At 44.7% G+C, this 18,186-nt stretch overlaps 1 protein-coding gene across 9 annotated transcripts in view; it reads right to left on the reverse strand.

Moving 5' to 3' along the window:
- The window catches only part of LOC147423898 (uncharacterized), a 67,680-nt gene extending 49,758 nt beyond the window's left edge, over nt 1–17,922 (reverse strand). For 2 of the 9 annotated variants that reach the window (XM_086501197.1, XM_086501194.1), the window contains exon 1: nt 17,782–17,920. Coding sequence is in view for 3 of the 9 variants with exons in the window: in XM_086501198.1 (XP_086357324.1) it covers nt 17,674–17,799 (126 nt within the window). In the remaining 6 variants the exon portion in view is untranslated. Of the gene's footprint in view, nt 1–17,673 lie in introns of all 9 variants that reach the window. The other 7 variants (XM_086501203.1, XM_086501201.1, XM_086501199.1 and 4 more) reach the window with 6 other exon arrangements.
- Between the last annotated feature and the right edge of the window lie 264 nt (nt 17,923–18,186).

Below are 18,186 nucleotides of genomic sequence, written 5' to 3' on the forward strand. Positions count from 1 at the left end.
TGCTACGTGGTAGCCTGTACAGATTTCCACGTTTTGTGGGCTGGCAACTTTAGGATAGCAAATGCTTTTAGATTTTGAAGCTTTTCATATAATTGAATGGCCAAGGGCCTTCAAATATAAGCTGTGGGCTCTCACTCTGGCATTCTACCACGGGAAGCTGTAGAGCAAGAGCCTCAGAGTGTACCTTGTTTGAGAAATATAAATAAATACCGAAAGGGGCACCACGGTTTTGGGCCAGTACTCTCTGGGGTGGAATTCTGCCACTTCGTGTCGCATGTGCTCTCTCTCTCTCTCTCTCTCTCTCTCTCTCTCTCTCTCTCTCTCTCTCTCTCTCTCTTTCAGTTTAGTTGTTATTGAAGTGCTAAAAGTTTGTTCAGTATGTTCTTTTCTATTGGCACGTGATGCCGTCCCGATTACATCAACAGAAGGTTGGCGTGTGTGAAGTGATTTATCAAGTGCTCCAAAGATCCAAAACATGTGAATCACCTGAAGAATTACCCGATTAATGAGATTCATTCAAGATGGCGAGAAGCTTAAAGCATTCTCGGAAGAAAAGGAAATCAGCAGATTTTCCGGTTATTTGGGTCGGAGGTCAACTTTCGAGATGGTAAGAAGATCCAAGAAGCGTGTTGATCTCAAGATGACCCAAAATTTTCTTCGTCTTCAGAGAGTTCCAACAGTTTTTCATCCTCTAGTTCTAGAGAGGATGAGAAAAAGAAGAAGAAGCGGAGAAAAAGCAAGAAAAGCAGATATTTGAAAAAGTTTAGGAGGCACAGGGAACGATCTAGCAATCAAAGTTCAAACGAGGAGATTTCATCCTTTGCTGATAGTTCAGGCAATGAGCAAAAGAACAAGAAGACCAAGGAGTTCATGGATGGGGGTCAAGTAGTCAAGTTTGACACGTTTCAAGCTACCAAGACACCCATCGAGCCCTTGAATTCATACACTAGTTTGACGTCTCCTTCTCGGGAGATCGTTTCTCGGAACGCTCCAAGGTGCAAAGGGTAGCATCTTATATGAAAGGAAATGCACAGACATGGTGGTCTACTCTGTTGTTGAGTAGAGGAGCACCTAAGAAGTGGGTTAAATTCAAGAGAATTTTCAAATCTGCCTAGATAACGGAAGAATATGAAGATGTCATCATGGCTTGGCATCATATGAGAATGAATAAGGAAGACACTTTGAATGACTATTGCCAAAGGTTTTGGGATACCTGTTTGTCAGTGTCCTCGTTTGGGAGGCCAGCAAGGTGTTAACCCTCACGGCTCACGGACACCCATCACTTACGATGGACGCGTATTATGTATTTGGTAGAGTCAGGTACCGGGCTTGTCGGACCAATAGGGAAAGGTAGAGTGATCGCCGATGAGAGGCGCACTTTAACTTGGACATTCAAGGGATTAGTTGGTTAAGCATGGGCGCCCAAGTGTGAATGGGGTGAGCTCCTATAAAAGCCAACTAAACCTAATTTTTACTCATTCTCTCATTTGTGCAATTGAAGAGTGCTCTTGCTCCATCTCCATCTTCTTCTTCTTCACCTCCTTGTGTGTGTGTGTGAGAGAGAGAGAGAGAGAGGGAGAGTGTGTGTGCGATCGAGCATTACGAAGGCACGACGGCGGCGAAGCGGTTGAGCGCGGCACGACTGCAGCTTCTTCTTCATCGCGGCGAGGAATCCACCACGAAAGCGAGCGTAGAGCGGTGAGTGACACACCCTTTGTTTTCTTGAGCTTGCTAGTTTAGGCTTGTTGTGTGCTTGGAGCCGTTTGTGGCTCGCATACGGTGTATTGGCAAGTCCCTTGCTTCGACAGTGCGGCAAGGAGCGCACATTTTTGGCGCCGCTGCCGGGGATATGCCCTACACTAAGCTCGGTTAGCACTTTACGCTTCCTTGTGGTGCAATTTCTATCATAGGAAAGACAGGGAAGGAGTGTGTGGAGATTTCTGTTTTTTGCGTTTTCTACATTTGCTGTCAAGTTTCAATTTCTGCTATTGTCTGCGTTTTTTCAATTTCCGTAATTTCTGCATTTTCAAGTTCGGCGTTTTCAATTTCTGCATTTTCTGCAATTTCTGCGTTTTTTCTGCAATTTCTGCATATCTGCGTTTTCTGCATTTTTTGCATATCTGCGTTTTCAATTTCTGTATTTTCTGCAGCAAAAAAAAAAAAAAAAAGTTTTTTATTTTTTCTCCAAAAAAAATTTTCAAAAAAAAATCGGAAATTAAAAACGCGAGCGAGCGGGCGGCTAAATTTTTTGAAAATAAAAAACGCGACTCTTAAAACGGACGAGTTGGTTTGTATAAAAGATAGATCGGGATCGGGATCATTTTCCCAAGCCCAAGCCCAAGCCCAGGCCCAGGCCTCAGTCCTCAGTCTTATGATATATACTAGACTCACTCTTATATATATACCCTACTCTCTCAAGAGAGAATGAGAGCATGTGGGACAAGTCCTCCACTCTCCTCCTTTCTCTTCCCACTTGCACCCTTAGACTTTCTAGTTTGGGCCTAGTTCCCTACTGGAAATTGACAGTTTTAGGGATTCCGAGGGCATAGAGTGACCAAACGGAGGGCTGTAAAGCACGGCACGACCCTCTGACCGATACGCTTGTTTCGAGCTATCACACGGCCCATTCCACGACACGCTCTAAAAAATCTAGCAAAAAAACAAACAAAAAACACGCTAAAAACTAGTCACAAGGCCTCCTAGAGCAGCTTTTTGACACCTTAGGGTATCAAAAGCACATGCACTTACGCTCTGGACGAGTGTTAGAGCACGATCACATTGGTAGTGCCTCTGTTCATACGGACACCCATTACCCATCCACGATAAGCTCTAGACCCTCAGCGGGGACACAAGGTAGCACCACCCAAGACCCTAAAATAGCCGCTAGTGATTCCTCCTCCGACTCAGAAATCATGGAAGCTTACCCTACCCAAAACACTGAGAGAGAAGGCCATGCACCTCCCGAAGCTCCACAGCCTAGTACTAGTATGTTTAGCCGTTTCATGGAAACATTAGGTAGAGCTACTCGCTCGGAACCTGATGCAAATGAAGCACACGAAGGGGGTGGGGAAGTGGACTCTCCTTTCACATCGCACGTGGACCCCACACCCCCAAAGAGTGTCCATGTGGATATCCTACCAACTTCTTACCAAGAAGGCCCTGTTGAGCTGCCTCCTTCAGAAGTTCCCTCTAGAGTACCGTTGGTGACAAGTAAAACCACGGGGAGCAACATTGCTTCTACCTCACAAGAAACCATTAACACGTCGACTCTAGAAGGATTGTTCATTAATGATCATTGGACATATGACCTCCACACTGAGGTGTTGACGGATCTACACTCTGGCCACGCCTACCATGTAGGATGGATAGAGATTGTACAATCCACCTCTAGTGCCACGAGCATCGAAGATCAACAGAAAATGATCTGTAATGTTATCCATGGCATTATTCAATCAGAAAGGCAAAACCGAGGGGTAAATATACTCTCAACTGGCCCCATGAGATTTCTGGATACGAGCAAGGCTCAACAACCTACTCTATCACAAATGGAGACTCCTCTAATGAGCTCCATGGACCCATCTTATGTCATTTCACCTGGGGTCTCTATGCAATCTGAGCCTCCGAGCGAAAACTTTAGCTTCCCTAACTTGGCTCAACCCTCTATTAAGAAAAACACAGTGCTCACTCTAGGGATAAGCCTAACAGAGAATGTACCGATGACATCTACGGTTAGCGCAGTGCCACTACCTAGTGTTGTAGTACCTAATATGGGGCCTCGACCATATGTGCCTCTAGCCCCTTATGCACACATGGCCCCCACACCTCCAATTGTACCACTTGCTTATGCTCCTCGAGTGCCGCTCCCTAGCCCTTATCCGAGTGGACCTATGCCCGGTTATGTTCCATATCCTGCATCATCCACACATATGCCAAGACCGGCACCCGTCCCTCTCCCACATATGATTCCAAGAGTACCTCCACCGGCCCTGCCTCCTCACATAGGTGACTTGGCAGCGTTTGCTGAAACCATAGATCGATCTATCGCAGAAAATATGCGTCACGCATCTGATAGAGAGCCTAGAAGTAAGGCAGTACAAATTGCCAAACTCACGCAAAAATTCAATGGGGACGAAGATGCTAGGAAACACATTGAAGTGTTTGAACAAGTATGTGATTCCTTAGGGGAACGCAACGAACTACATAAGTGCAATGCCTTAAGCTTGACATTAAGTGGGAAGGCTGGAGATTGGTATAGAACCCTAAGGGTGGACGAGAAAACAATCTACCCTACCCTTCGAAGGTTGTTTCTAAAGGAGTACATACGAGAAGGTGTGCTTTGGGGTGTAGCATCTCAGCTACAGAAGGCCGAACGTAAGGAAGGAGAGTCAGTAAGGGACTTCATTAGTCGTCTAAAGCACTTAAACTCTCGCTGTCCTGTAAATGAGCGCTTCAACAATAACCAACTGCTTGATCGATTCATTCGAGGGTTGAGGAATGAAGGAATCTATAATGGACTAGTGATTAGAGGTATCACAACCTGGGAAGATGTCACTGCCAATGCAATCCAATTAGAGGACAACTTGATGATAGCAGGCATGAGGGTGTCTACCGACACGAGATCCACTAGCTCACAAGCCATTGAGTATGAACCCATGACTGCAAAGCCCATTGCCAATGAGCCAAAGGTAATTGAGACATTCTTGACAGACCTCACCAAGGCAATCCAAGAGTCTCTTAAGGATAATCGACCCCCTCAAAATAGTCACATGTATCCAAGAAGGGAGCAACAATGGTGTTCCATTTGCTTAGGTCCACATAGCACTAGTGAATGCCCTACGTTTAGAGTAAAATTTAATGGAACTTGCAACGCATGTGGTAGGTATGGTCACCAAGCTAAGGATTGTTTAATGATCAAACGTATGATGGCAAATAGACCACCTGTAGCCTGGACGGATACGCCTCGAGCTCCTGTATTGATGCCTACTCCACCTGTTGAGCAACTACCGCAACACATGGTCCCTAGATCTCAAAATGTTGTACAAGCTACACCGTTACCACCTCCCGTGCTAGGACCGCAGCCCCCGCATCCAAGAGTCGCCCCTATGAACCAAGTGGGTTGCGAGCCATCTAATGCTTATGCAGATGGTTGTGAGGAGGAAATAGACACTAGTATTGCCTACGGACTTGATACATTGGAAGAGTGTCCTATATACTACATGGAAGATTGTTGGGGACAAATCAAGCCGGTTTATCAAGCTGCTGCTCTCGCATCCAGAGGTCAAAATATCAACACCCAGGCTAGGAGGCCACCTCTTCAATGCTACGAGTGTGGTGGACCACATCGAGTAGCGGAGTGCCCTATTAGGATGCAAAAGAATGCTGCACAGATGCAAATGAATCAAGGGAGCACGTCTGCAATGTCAATACTCACATGTAATCGTTGTGGCATAGATCACTTGATTGCCCAATGCCCCTATAACCCAAATGCGCCTAAAATCACACCCCTGAATTTGGTCGAAATTGCTACTGTGACATCACCAATACCACCCGTCGCACCCGCTTATGCGATTACACGGTCCATGCTTCAAGGGCCAGGACATATCCTCGAAGAGAGAGATACCGCGTTAGTTATCCAAGCAAAGAAAAAGAAGACACGAAGGAAGAAGTCGCAGAATACGGAAAATTCAAAGCCAAGTTCCAAAACAAACATAGGAACAGGAGATGACCCCGTGTATATGAATGACCTCGAGGATGATTCAGATTCAGTCGAGACAATGGAGACTAGAACCAATACCACAAAGGGAAAGACCGACAAAGAAAACCGTAACATGGAACCAAATGAAAACCGAATGAGAGAAAACCATAAAGAGCCTCTGAAAACACCACAAGTGTTTCCAAATCCAATCCAAGACCCCCAAGATAAACCGCAGGGGCAAAAAGGGAAAAATCGTAAAAAGAAGATTGGGACGTACCCAAACCCTGTAGACGAGATTAAGCAGGTGAAACATCTAAGAGGTTTAGTGGAGGAGACTCAAAGGAAACTAGAACCAGAACCCATGCATGTAAAAATTCATGACACAGTGTTTCCCACGCAAGTTCATCCACCCCACATGAACCATAGACCGTTAGCCATATCTAGTATCATCCAAGAAGGGAGTGAGGACAGGACATCAGAAAGTGAGCATACACCCTTCTTGTTGGAAAGGATGTTTAACGAAGCAATACCTGATCCCATTGAGGAATATGAGATTCCATCCTCACCAGTTCCTAGTCAAGGACCTACACCCTGCAAAACGCCAATGAATGTTGCCAAACTAGTGGACTTCATGTCTTCTGAGGTCCGAACCACGATCATAGCAAAGCTGTATGGAGATCCTGAGTTATTCCTTGCACTTCGAGCATTCCTTAACGGAGAGCTACGAACGGGATTACCGCAGTTTGCGCAACCAAATAGGCCTGACTCGATTATGATTGATGAGGAAAATCATGTGCAATCACTTGACTTAGATGGACACGAGTCTGTGATCGAGGTACCCATTAACGAATTAGGCCAGTATTTTGAAGGCGACGAGTCTAATGCGACCCTACCCATCACTACCAAGGGATTAACTATAAAGGGAATTCTTGATGGTGGTGCGGGAGTTAGCATCGTTACAAAAGATTGCTGGGAATCCATGGGAAAACCCCGCCTCAGTGTTACTAACATTGTGGTAAAGATGGCAAATGGTACCATAGCCAAACCTATGGGGATGCTCAAGGATCTTAAGATCAAAGTTCTAGGACACAAGGTACGACATACGTTCATTGTAATGGATTTCTCTAAACACCTTATGTCATATGAAATGATTTTAGGACGACCATTCATGAGGGAAGCACAAATGGTTCATGATTGGTCTAAAAATCATGTCTATTTGCAATTCCAAGACTCTGTCCTTAGAGTGGATTTGGTGACTGGTAAGGTACACCCCTTAGGGAGTAAAACCATTATTGATCATCGCTCTGACACCACAGTTCACTCGGCCCCACTACAATATTGTTACACTTGTAAGAAGGATACAGACATTGGCCAAGATTCTCCTTATATGGATATCCTACCTGGTATGACGGAATCAGACAATGTGGATTGGGTCCACCTAGCATCAACCATAGACACTTGGGGAAATAGGGGGATGACCTGGGTAACACCTGAGGGGGATGAAATTCCTGTACCCTTAAATATGCTACAAGCAATGCATATCGCTTCTGACAAGACTCATCCTAAGGTAACGAAGAAAACATACAAGTGGGTCCCTAAAGCTTCTTTAGTGACCATATCTAGTGCTAAAAAACAGAAGCCTTGTAAGAAACGTACCACTCGCTCCAATAAAAGTAAGAAAATGTTGCGATGGATCCCTAAACGACTATTGGAAGCCCAAGGCTACTATCAAGGAAATAATCAAATCTGGGTGCCAAAACGTAGATTGTACTCTTACCTATCACCTGACCCAAGTGAGCCCAATCCCGTATCTCCAAAACGAATCAATGATCGTGCAAAGAAAAAGATCACAAAATGCTACACACCCGCTCCAGAGCTAGTTTGGGTACCAAAGAAAGAACGATTTGTTCCACCTAGCTCAGGAAGGGGGGAGTCCCATGAAGATTCTAGCTCATCATGTAATACATCCATAGAGGTAAAAGCTTCTACACCGCCTCCATCTATAGTAGTGGACCTCCATGAAGCTACAAAAGAATCTACACCTCCCAGTGTTCAAGAATCACCTAATGAACCACTTCAAGTTCGATCCTGGGAGAGTACCTTACCACCCTTGCAACTTGACGAGGCACCTAGGGTAATAGAAAACTACTGGCAAAAATCCTCACCTATTACCAACTGGAACAATTGGTTTCAAAGGGTGACAAGCTCATTTCAAACGGTATGATCTACCCAAGGAAGGGGGGAGTGTTTGCTGACAGTCATCATTCATTTGTTTCCCTCTCAACCTTTTTCCCTGACCTCTCAATCTCCGATCTTAGGGAATGTACATATAAAGCTTTATACTCACAAAAAACAAAAAAAAGAGCAAGAGCAATTAGCAAACGAGTATGCACATTAAAGTCAAAACATTGACTCAGACCTACACATGTCACATTTGGTACAGTGAAACAGAAACCTATGCCATAAAACACCTTTGATCCTCATCACTTGAGTGATGGAGGGTAGGTAAGATTAGTACGATAGGAGTGTTTCTGTTTTAGAGTTGAGTGATTAGCAAAGTTCTCTTTTCCCACTAATGTGCCTCCTGGAGGTATTCCTTTTGTTTCCTAGTGTGTACAGGAACGTGTTGCTATTGATAGGGTTTGGACCTTCATGGAACCTTTCTCTCGTTCACACTTCAAATCAAGCGCGACCATCAACACAAACAGGTGTTTCTTATCCATTAGCATTGCCCTTATCTTTTTTGCATCTATGTTTGTCTGCTTTGATTGTGATTGATAGCATAATATTCAGCGCATTGGCTTAGTATCAAACATTTAATTCAATGCAATCTTTTGTCATAGTCACTTGTCTAGGTTTAAAAATCAAGCAGTCCGACTAAGCTAGTTTGACCAAGTTAGGTGTTAGAGATCTTCTCTTAATACCATGGGGAATGCCTTCCTAATAAACAATGGTTACTTAGGTTCTTAATCCGATTTAGGCAGCATTGTGTGAAATGTACTAGGGCTTTCTAGTGGGCTTAACCCTATTGACCTTTAGCGTAAGTATTATAAAGGGAGTTTACTAATGTGATGAGCCTGGGGAGGGTAACAGTGTTATATGACCCCCCAAAGTTACAAAATTAAAATGATGAAAATGAACAAGCAAAAAATCAAAGTGCCACAATGTAAAATTTTAAGCTGGAAGAGAAATCTCAGCTTAATTTGGTACTTCACTCACATGTATTGCCTATGGTACTAGAGCCCTAGAGGTTCCCAGTGTGGGCGCTTTTCCTTGAAAAGCAAAAAACCCACGGCATACAAAATAAGCACACACATCATAATTGAATCACTGTGAAAAGACTTTGGGGGGTCAAAGAAAAAGTAATCAGTCAGGCGATGATTTCATGAGAAATTCCTTTTATGGTAGCTTAACTACAAAGTCTTCTAGGTATAGCCTCTAGTCAGCCCTCGAACATGAATACTTGGCTCTCGCGATTAAACAACTTAATTGACCACAGAAAATTAAGAAGCTTACCCATGGTATTAATATTCGATCTCTAGTGCTTTTTGACCGTCAAATTAACGACCCCAGACTTGTTTAATTTTTTGCCTTTACATCTGTTTATGCATTTGATTACATTGCAATTTAATGTTCATTGCTAACAAATTGTTTGAAATTCTTTGACCAATCAATGTGTCTACCTAAAACTGCATATGCTTTTTAAGAGAATGCAATTACTGTGCCAATGTTGTTTGATTTTGCAGTGATTGAAGAAGGCTAAGGACATTCATCTCAAATGCTCTTCCACCTCGACGATCCAGCTTCAACTCAATAGCTTCCGAGGACGGAATCTACATCAGGAAGGGGGGCATGTTAACCCTCACGGCTCACGGACACCCATCACCTACGATGGACGCGTATTATGTATTTGGTAGAGTCAGGTACCGGGCTTGTCGGACCAATAGGGAAAGGTAGAGTGATCGCCGATGAGAGGCGCACTTTAACTTGGACATTCAAGGGATTAGTTGGTTAAGCATGGGCGCCCAAGTGTGAATGGGGTGAGCTCCTATAAAAGCCAACTAAACCTAATTTTTACTCATTCTCTCATTTGTGCAATTGAAGAGTGCTCTTGCTCCATCTCCATCTTCTTCTTCTTCACCTCCTTGTGTGTGTGTGTGTGAGAGAGAGAGAGAGGGAGAGTGTGTGTGCGATCGAGCATTACGAAGGCACGACGGCGGCGAAGCGGTTGAGCGCGGCACGACTGCAGCTTCTTCTTCATCGCGGCGAGGAATCCACCACGAAGGCGAGCGTAGAGCGGTGAGTGACACACCCTTTGTTTTCTTGAGCTTGCTAGTTTAGGCTTGTTGTGTGCTTGGAGCCGTTTGTGGCTCGCATACGGTGTATTGGCAAGTCCCTTGCTTCAACAGTGCGGCAAGGAGCGCACACAAGGCTACCAACAGGTCACAGGACACAAGAAAAGAACAGAAAGGTAAGCTAGGTTCACCGGATAATTTGGTCAAGGACACTTTTTGGTCCTCGATGCAAAGTGGATGGAGGAGAACGTCGCAAATTCTCTTCAATTTTCAGATGTACCATGAAGCTTTTAGATTATTAACAGTATCTGTGTCAAAAGTTACCGATGAATCGGCAAGTTGAATCTGGTGCGGTACAGACTGCACAAGAGGAGAGCCACTCTACTCCTTTGTCACAAATTGCCTAGATGGAATAAAGTCACTAATTTCTTTTTGAGATTTTAGGGATACTGACAGGCTGATAGTATTTTGCAGAATGACTTTGTGAAAATGTATACATTGAATTGGAAATTTTTTTCATTGAACCGATGACATGTGCTCTTTCATGTGTGTATTGTTAGAGAATGTGGAGAAAGATAAAATGTCAGCCGCATTTTGTCATTGGAACTTAGTGCATTTAGACATCTGTTAGAGATCAGCGAGATCTGGATGTGATGGCGAAATGAATGTGAAATATTCTAGTGCATCGATATTTCTATCTGGATGAGATGACTGGATACTGTTGTGAGTGCATTAAGAGTTCCGGAAGGATGGGATAGCTGCACAAGGATCTAGGTGCATCAAGAGTTCTGGATGGGATGAGATGGCTAGATTTTTTGATTGACCACAGTGTTCGGTGTGAGTTGAATGTGTGACTTTGTCAACTGCATGCTATGTGAATGTACAGTCCTGTGGGGATGGTCATGGGCATGGTTTGCTTGAAATGAGAAAGGAAAGGAGATAAATATGATAGTAACAAGATTTAGTAAATCAAGACATCCGTGAAACGTGGTTATGTGATTGCTAAATAGGGATCATAACTTGTATCTGAGACCCTTGACAAAAGTGCGATTGATCGCCAACTAATGTCTTTGTTGAAGTACTCGATTTGTGGAGTCTAAGGCATGGGTACATAGAGTCGGTGTTTACTAAAGAACATTTATGTCCTTTGATTGTTTTGCAAGTGTAATCGAGGAGGGCAATTACAATTCTTTTAAGAAGGGGGTATGTCACAAAGTGATGATGCGGCGTGCTCAGCTGGAAGGAAATGGCCGAGAGGACAAGGAATTTGAGCCCAAAACATGGGCCAAGGGGCCTAAGGGGTTAGGGATTAAAAATCCTAACCCCCTATCAACTTATGGAGCACCGGTCGAGGGACTTAAACCCAAAAACTCAAAAGCTTGAACTCTGCCCCTAATTTCTGTAAACTGCGTTGTCTTACTAATGTGTCAGGCCGTACATATTTCCTCGTTTCGTGTTGGCACATTTCGGTAGACTTTCGCATGGGTTTTTGAGAGCAGATGCTTTTGGGTGTGAATGCTTTTAAATCAAATGCTTTTGAGGCTCTCCTTTTGGGCATCCCTTGTAAGTTTATAAGTGCCCAAAGGGCCACTCCTTAGGGAGCATCTGGACGTAGAGTCTCGGAAAGAGTTTGACCTTTGAGGAGTTGTAACTTTGTGAAGTAATAATAAAGAAATGCCGAAGGGGGCACCGGTCTTTGGGGCCAGTGCATCTGGGGACAGAACTCCACCGTTCCATGTCGACTCTCTCTCTCTCTCTCTCTCTCTCTCTCTCTCTCTCTCTCTCTCTCTCTCTCTCTCTCTCTCTCTCTCCAAGTTCAGTTACATGCAGAATTTGTTCGTGTGTTGCTATCGATTTCTCGCTTGAAGTGTCCCAAGCCTGTAACAAAAGAGCAAGGGGGCCCTTGAGAGAGGTTGGGATCCGACATGCAGTCTCGTCTCTCTTCTCTCTCTCTGTCTCTCTCTTATATTGTGTTCTCTCAAGTGAAGTGAAGTAACCTTGTGTTTGTGCAAAGTACTAGATCCGAGTTAAAATCCTTAAACCTTCCATTGCACCCAACATGATCCCTCTTGCTCCGATCTCTACGTCCATCATCATCGTCACTACAAGCATATCCATTGTATCTATCCCTGCAATCATCACGCTCTTTGTGTGTCCTACCGCATCCCTGTGGCTAGGGTCCCCTCTATATTCATCCTTTTCTGTCATGGTCTATTCGTTTATAGTAGCTTCTTCCATGCCAATTATGTCTACCTCGCTCTCCATGATCGTATCAATCATCATCTCTTATGCGACTTCTACCCTTGTATCAACTAGCTCTCAAGGAAAGCCCTCAAAGAAGCAATTGGCTTGAGCTTGCAGAAAATCTTGGCGTTTTGATTCTTTATCTGACATATTTGAACCTTTATGTTCCTCCAAAAAAAAATCGAGTGAACAAACAAACTTTAATTTTGAAATGGCTGAAGCCGATACAAGAGGGATAATGCCAAGTTGAGCCGCCATAACCGGTAAAATAAAATTGGCCTCGGCTTCGCTATCAAAAAAAATTAGGGCTTCTTGATCCCGTACCTTGCCCCATGCTCTGCAAAACTCGATACTCCGAATCCCGATCCCCATGCTCAAAGGTCATCCCCATGAAATCTCGAACAAGTCCTGCCTTTGTCTTGTTAGGGTTGTTTACCTCTAGGTGTGCAGATCAGCCCCAGTCTGGGGCACCCTCCCATAGGAACCCTAGGGAGCAGTTCCTTGCCGATTGCCAGACGACAAGAGGGGGGGCAGCCCAGCGTTTTTGGGCAGCCGGCAGCCAGCCATGCCAGCATTTTTGGCTGGCAGCCCTGGCGTTCTCTGGCCCATGCAGAGGGCAGCATGCGGGCATTGGTAGCCTTTCGTTTCCTCCTCAGGATACCCTCGTGTGTCCGATCTCACACTTAGGTAGAGCATCTCCACGACGGTGTGGGCCTAGGAGAGCAGAGATAGTCAGCCATCTAGAGGGCAGCCGTGCAATGGCCAGCCTTGAGGGACGCCGATCTCTCTCCAGATCTGGGTTGGCGTCAAGAGGAGGAGCACTTTAGGGTTGGGATCCTATGTGACTCGTGAGACCGTGTCAACGGTCTCATGTGCAGGAGCAATTGGCAGTGTCAGTAGCAGTCGCACCTCGGGTCTATCCAGTTGGTATGACAGTTCTATGCCGGACCACCCATGGTCACTTGTATGAGCAGATTGTTATCAGCATGGAGAGCCTTCCCAGATCTCTCTCTCTCTCTCTCTCTCTCTCTCTCTCTCTCTCTCTCTCTCTCTCTCTCTCTCTCTCTCGGATTCTTGTCTCATTCTACCTTAGTGATCTCTCTTCTCCATAGGTGTGCCTTGTTCATGTGTTTGGCATTGCAGGTGTTCTAGATCGGAGTTGAGGCGTCCACCGGATCACGAGCCAGTTCTTGTCTTCATTGCATCTTCCGTTGCCACCTTTGACATGGTATCAAAGCCCTATGGTGATACAACCACCTTGGATGCTCGGATTTGTTTGATCTGGTACTGTTTTCGACATGAGTGAGAGAGAAGAAGCTTGCTGTTTTTTCCTGTTTTTCTCCAGTTTGGGGCTGTTTTGGGTATGTGGAGCTCGTCTACGAATTCCTCATCTTTACCCTTGATTACCCCAAGCTCTCTTCACCGAGGGGAACCCGATGGAGGCTTCAGGGTGTGTAGCAGTGCTGGATTGCCTTGGTTTTCCAAGATGGAGTCATGTTGTCGTGCCTTCCCGCAGAGGGAGCAAGCATGCGGTTGTTGGATCTAAAGAGGGAGCTATTCATTTCCAGCTTCTTCTTCAGAGAGAAGTGTCTGGACAGCACTAGGATCTTCTTGGCTGTGTTTTCTTTGAGGAGATGGATTGGCATTTGCTGTGCCTTTTGCAAATGCACCTCTCTCTTGGAAATGTCGACAGAGCTACCTATCCGATGGGTAGCAAGTTGATGATTCGGTTGCACTTTTGTACCAAATTATGACCATGGATGACAGAGGGGGATCTCTTTCCTTCTAGAAGCAAAGGATGTTCTTTGTTTTTCCCTTGTCCATCTAAGGATGGAAATTCTAGTTCCGGCCTCAGGTGACTCTTGCTCATCCGATATGCAGTAGTTCAGGTGCATGTTCCAGTGCATGTGTTGGAGTTGGCTTTGACACGCAGAGGGGGATACTTCTATCTCCAGAACCACTTCTTGTTTGATCATCCGACTTGCTTGGATGAGGTTTAGAGGTGGAGCATGTGGTGCCAAACCCTTAGCCAACAATGACAACAATTTGAGGAGGTTTTGTTGGAGTGTGGACTTCTCCTTCTCCATGTTCTCTCCTTCCCCGATGGTAGTGTGGCCCTATAGATTTGGTCACTTCTTTGCCCTCTTGTGAGCTTGTCAATACTAGTTGTGGGATAGTTTACGATCTCTTGTGAGCTTGTACCAGTTTTGAGACAAGTTTGCAACCTTCTATGGGCGGTAGTCTTGATGTTCGAGAGCAATGAAGATTTTAAGGAAGCAAGTTACAACAGTGGGAGTATATGTGCCCTTCCAAGTCTGTATGCAATTTGGCATATTGTATTGGATTCTATCTACAGGTCTGATCTTGGCAGATGCAGAGAAGTGGCGGACATTTGGTTTGATCTCAGGGAGTTTGCTTGAATAGCTAGGTTTTTGTATGGACCCCGACGACTTCTTTGACAAACATGATCCTCAACTTCAAGTCTTTCTATTCTTCGCAGTCCGAGTTTACCGATGGTGTGATTCTCTTTAAGTCTCGAGCTCCATGAGATTTAGGTTTTGCTATTCAGTTACAAAGGAAGCAGATAAACTCCAGGTTGTCTCTGATTTCTTTCTGGTGGTACTTATTCTCTTTTTCCAGGATTGAGTAGGAGGGGGGCTCTCTTTAGCTCTAGTGCTTTGAGTGACAATGTTTGCTCTACTCCAACGTTGGGTTGAGTCAGTTGTTACCTTAGAGCATACTTTTGAGGATACTTCTCTTTCAGAGGGGGCTTCCAAGTTATTATCTTCAGTCAACTACCAGTGCTCCATTCAGCGCAGTACCCTGCAGGGTATCTTCTAGTCCTTGGTTTCCTTGCCCATTCTTGCGGCTTTGAATGGTGTGCTTCAACCCACAGTGCAGTTAGTATCTTGGCGGATGTTCTTCTTTAGCCATTCCAGTGGTTGCTTTGTCTTTCGGATTTGTGGTGTAACGGTTGCTCTTCCTAGTGCATCCGAGCAGTATTTCCTATGCCTTGTCTTCCAGATTGATCTCTGGAGACTGTACCATTCAAGACACACCTACTTCCTTTGTCCATAGACTGGCGTGATGTTTCGTACCGGTGGATAGTGGTCCTTCTTGGACTAGGAGCCAGTTACAGTTAGCTCGAGCATTCTTCATAGTGGGGAGACAATCTTTCAGGTTCTCCCAAATATGATTCCAGGTTCCACACGTATATTTTTCTTTCGGATTCACCTATCCTAGGTAATCGAGTTACACAGGTAGAGACTGTTGGAGAGTTATGACAGTTATCCATGGTCCGGTGTTCTCCCTTCAGAGGGGGATGTGGAGCCATCTTGGGAATCAATTTCTACGGACTACTTCCTTAAGAGTTCTTACGGTTCCATGTGCAGCGGACAGGATTGACAGTCTAGTTGGTGGCTTTCTATAGCATCTTGTCCTTTTCTTGCAGAGCTTGGGTGTCGGGTCTCTTGATCTTGTCGTGTTAGCTGCAGTCTCTGTATTGATGTGTTTTCCTTTCGCTGGATGTTAGTTCCCGATTCACTCGGATAGTGGGGTGATATTCTCTCGGATGTGTTCTAGACAGATGAAGATTAATAGCAGTTTCACTTTCAATTCAGATAGAGTTCCTTCGGATACAGTTTGCACTTCATCATGATTGGTGCAGTTCTTGTTCCTTCACATACAGTTTGCACTTCATCATTTGATGGTTGGTGCAGTTTTTTGGTTCTCCGTCTTCATCGAACAGTTCATTCCTCAGTAGCCTCGGTTGTCCCATTCTTTGGACTTCCCGTAGTAGCTTGGAATTCTAGCATGTGGTATATGACCGGAGGTGCAAATTTCCGACTCTTTCCTCGAGGGTGGAGTACTTTAGAGCTTGGAGATTCAGGCATATGGTATATGACCGGAGATGCAAATTTCCGACTCTTTCCTCGAGGGTGGAGTACTTCAGAGTTGGGAAATGATCCGGATACCAGTAGTTTATGCCTTTACCCTCATTATTGATGCATTCTCTTGGAGTGGTCAATAGCAGTATCCTTCTGCAAATGCTAGTTGCACGACTTGTGAGTCGGTTGAGTAAGAAGATTCATGATAGAGCTGGATTTACTTTCAACAGATAGCATTGTACTTCCCAGACGTCTTTCAGGGGTAGTGGTTGGATGGTAAACAGGACAAGTACTAATGCACCTTGGGTCTATCCAGTTGGCATGACAGTTCTATGCCAGACCACCCTTGGTCACTTGTATGAGCAGATTGTTATCAGCATGGAGAGCCATGCAATATGGAATCCTCGAGGGGTCAGATCGGCACCTATTCAAGTTTAACGTATGGTTGCCGTATGGCAAAACTATGGCTGCAAGATCGTCAAAAGTAGATTTGCGACCCAAACAGCTAGATTTCTGACCCAAACAACTAGATTTCTGACCCAAACATCTAGATTTCTGACCCAAACATATGGCATAATCCTTAGACTTAGGCCCCTTCCAGGAATGCTTCTTGAATTTCATGAACTCGTTGATCTTGAGCTCAAGCTCTCGATCAAACTCTTCTTTTGGGTAGAGTTTTTGCTTTTATGCACTTGGCGTGGCCTTGATCTTCAATGCCGACTTGAGTGGTGTTTTGACGTCCTGTTGCCATATGTCATAAAACTCAAAAATTTAATGATTCTGTAGATACCATATTTTGGATCCTTTGAACACCTAAGAAGTCACCTAGCACAAGTGTCCACTTGCAATTGTCGCTTGAACTTTGCTCTGTCAAGAATTTCTACCGCAAGCTTGCCCTGATCATCTTTTGAATCTTCAAAAGATACCTTGTTGTTGTTAGAGCCTTCATTGGTCTTGTCTGCATTCCCATTGGAGTTGGGATAAAACAATAGTAGAAGAACTTTGTTCGTCTCTATCGGATTTGCTCCTTGAACCCATGTGTACTGCAAAAAGTCACACAGTATCCTCCATAGAAGAAGAATCAACAAAAGCTTTGATACCACTTGAACCGGCTGAGATACCAAAGACGAAACTCTTCAACAAGAGCCGAACAAAACTCAAAAGAATTTTAACACTTAAATTGCAAAATACGAGAGAAGACGAAGCGGCCATTTCCAAATGCACTAGCCCCAAAGCCAGCACCCCTTTGGGTACTTCTTCTTGTATTGCTATCACACAGTACAACTGCCAGAGGAGCTCACTCTGCAATGTGTAACCATACATTGATCGGCTCCTCAAGGCACACTTATAAAGACATTCTCATTTTCTAAGTCATGAGACAATGGTTTGTACGGCATGGAGGTTATCAGTCGCTACTGACCTTTGCCAAGATGTCAAAATACAAGCATTCGTGTGCCCCATGTTTTCAAGGAGAATGGTTATCATGGTGAATGGTCTTCCCGACATACAAGTTATCAAAGAGAAGACTTGCACTTGCTATGGAGGAGTTTACCTCGATCTGACTGGTGGCGGATTGTGTATGTGTGCGCGCGCGCGCGTGCGTGCCTTTTGCTTTGGATTTATTTTGTTTGGAGGGGGCGGAGGGGGGGTAAGAGAAGACCTTAACAAAAGAAGGCATGGCAGGAGAGCCCCTGCACCACCCACGGCGACGACGAAGTCAGTACCGCGCGACGTGACTCCAACGTTCAAAAGAAGAATTGATCAGGTGGCACATTTGTGTGCGCTCTCAAACAAAATCGATTAATTTCTCACATGCTGCCTATTCCTCTACCTAGATGAAGCAAAATTATGACACAACCTAGAATTTGAACTCTAGCCACTACCCAGCAAAGTCGTGTAACGAGTTGATGAGGCCGCGCCCTTAATATATAAAAAAATATTTATCTTCTGTCCCCGTTCAATTGACTACCTATCGTACCCGTGGCCCTGCTTGTCTTCATATGTAGTAATGTGCACTCGACCATCTTTGTATCTATGTATTCTATTATTGGAGAAAAGATTCAGG

This window comes from Adiantum capillus-veneris, chromosome 26 (assembly GCF_014529385.1).
Source record: "Adiantum capillus-veneris isolate H3 chromosome 26, ASM1452938v2, whole genome shotgun sequence".
Classification (NCBI taxonomy): domain Eukaryota; kingdom Viridiplantae; phylum Streptophyta; class Polypodiopsida; order Polypodiales; family Pteridaceae; genus Adiantum; species Adiantum capillus-veneris.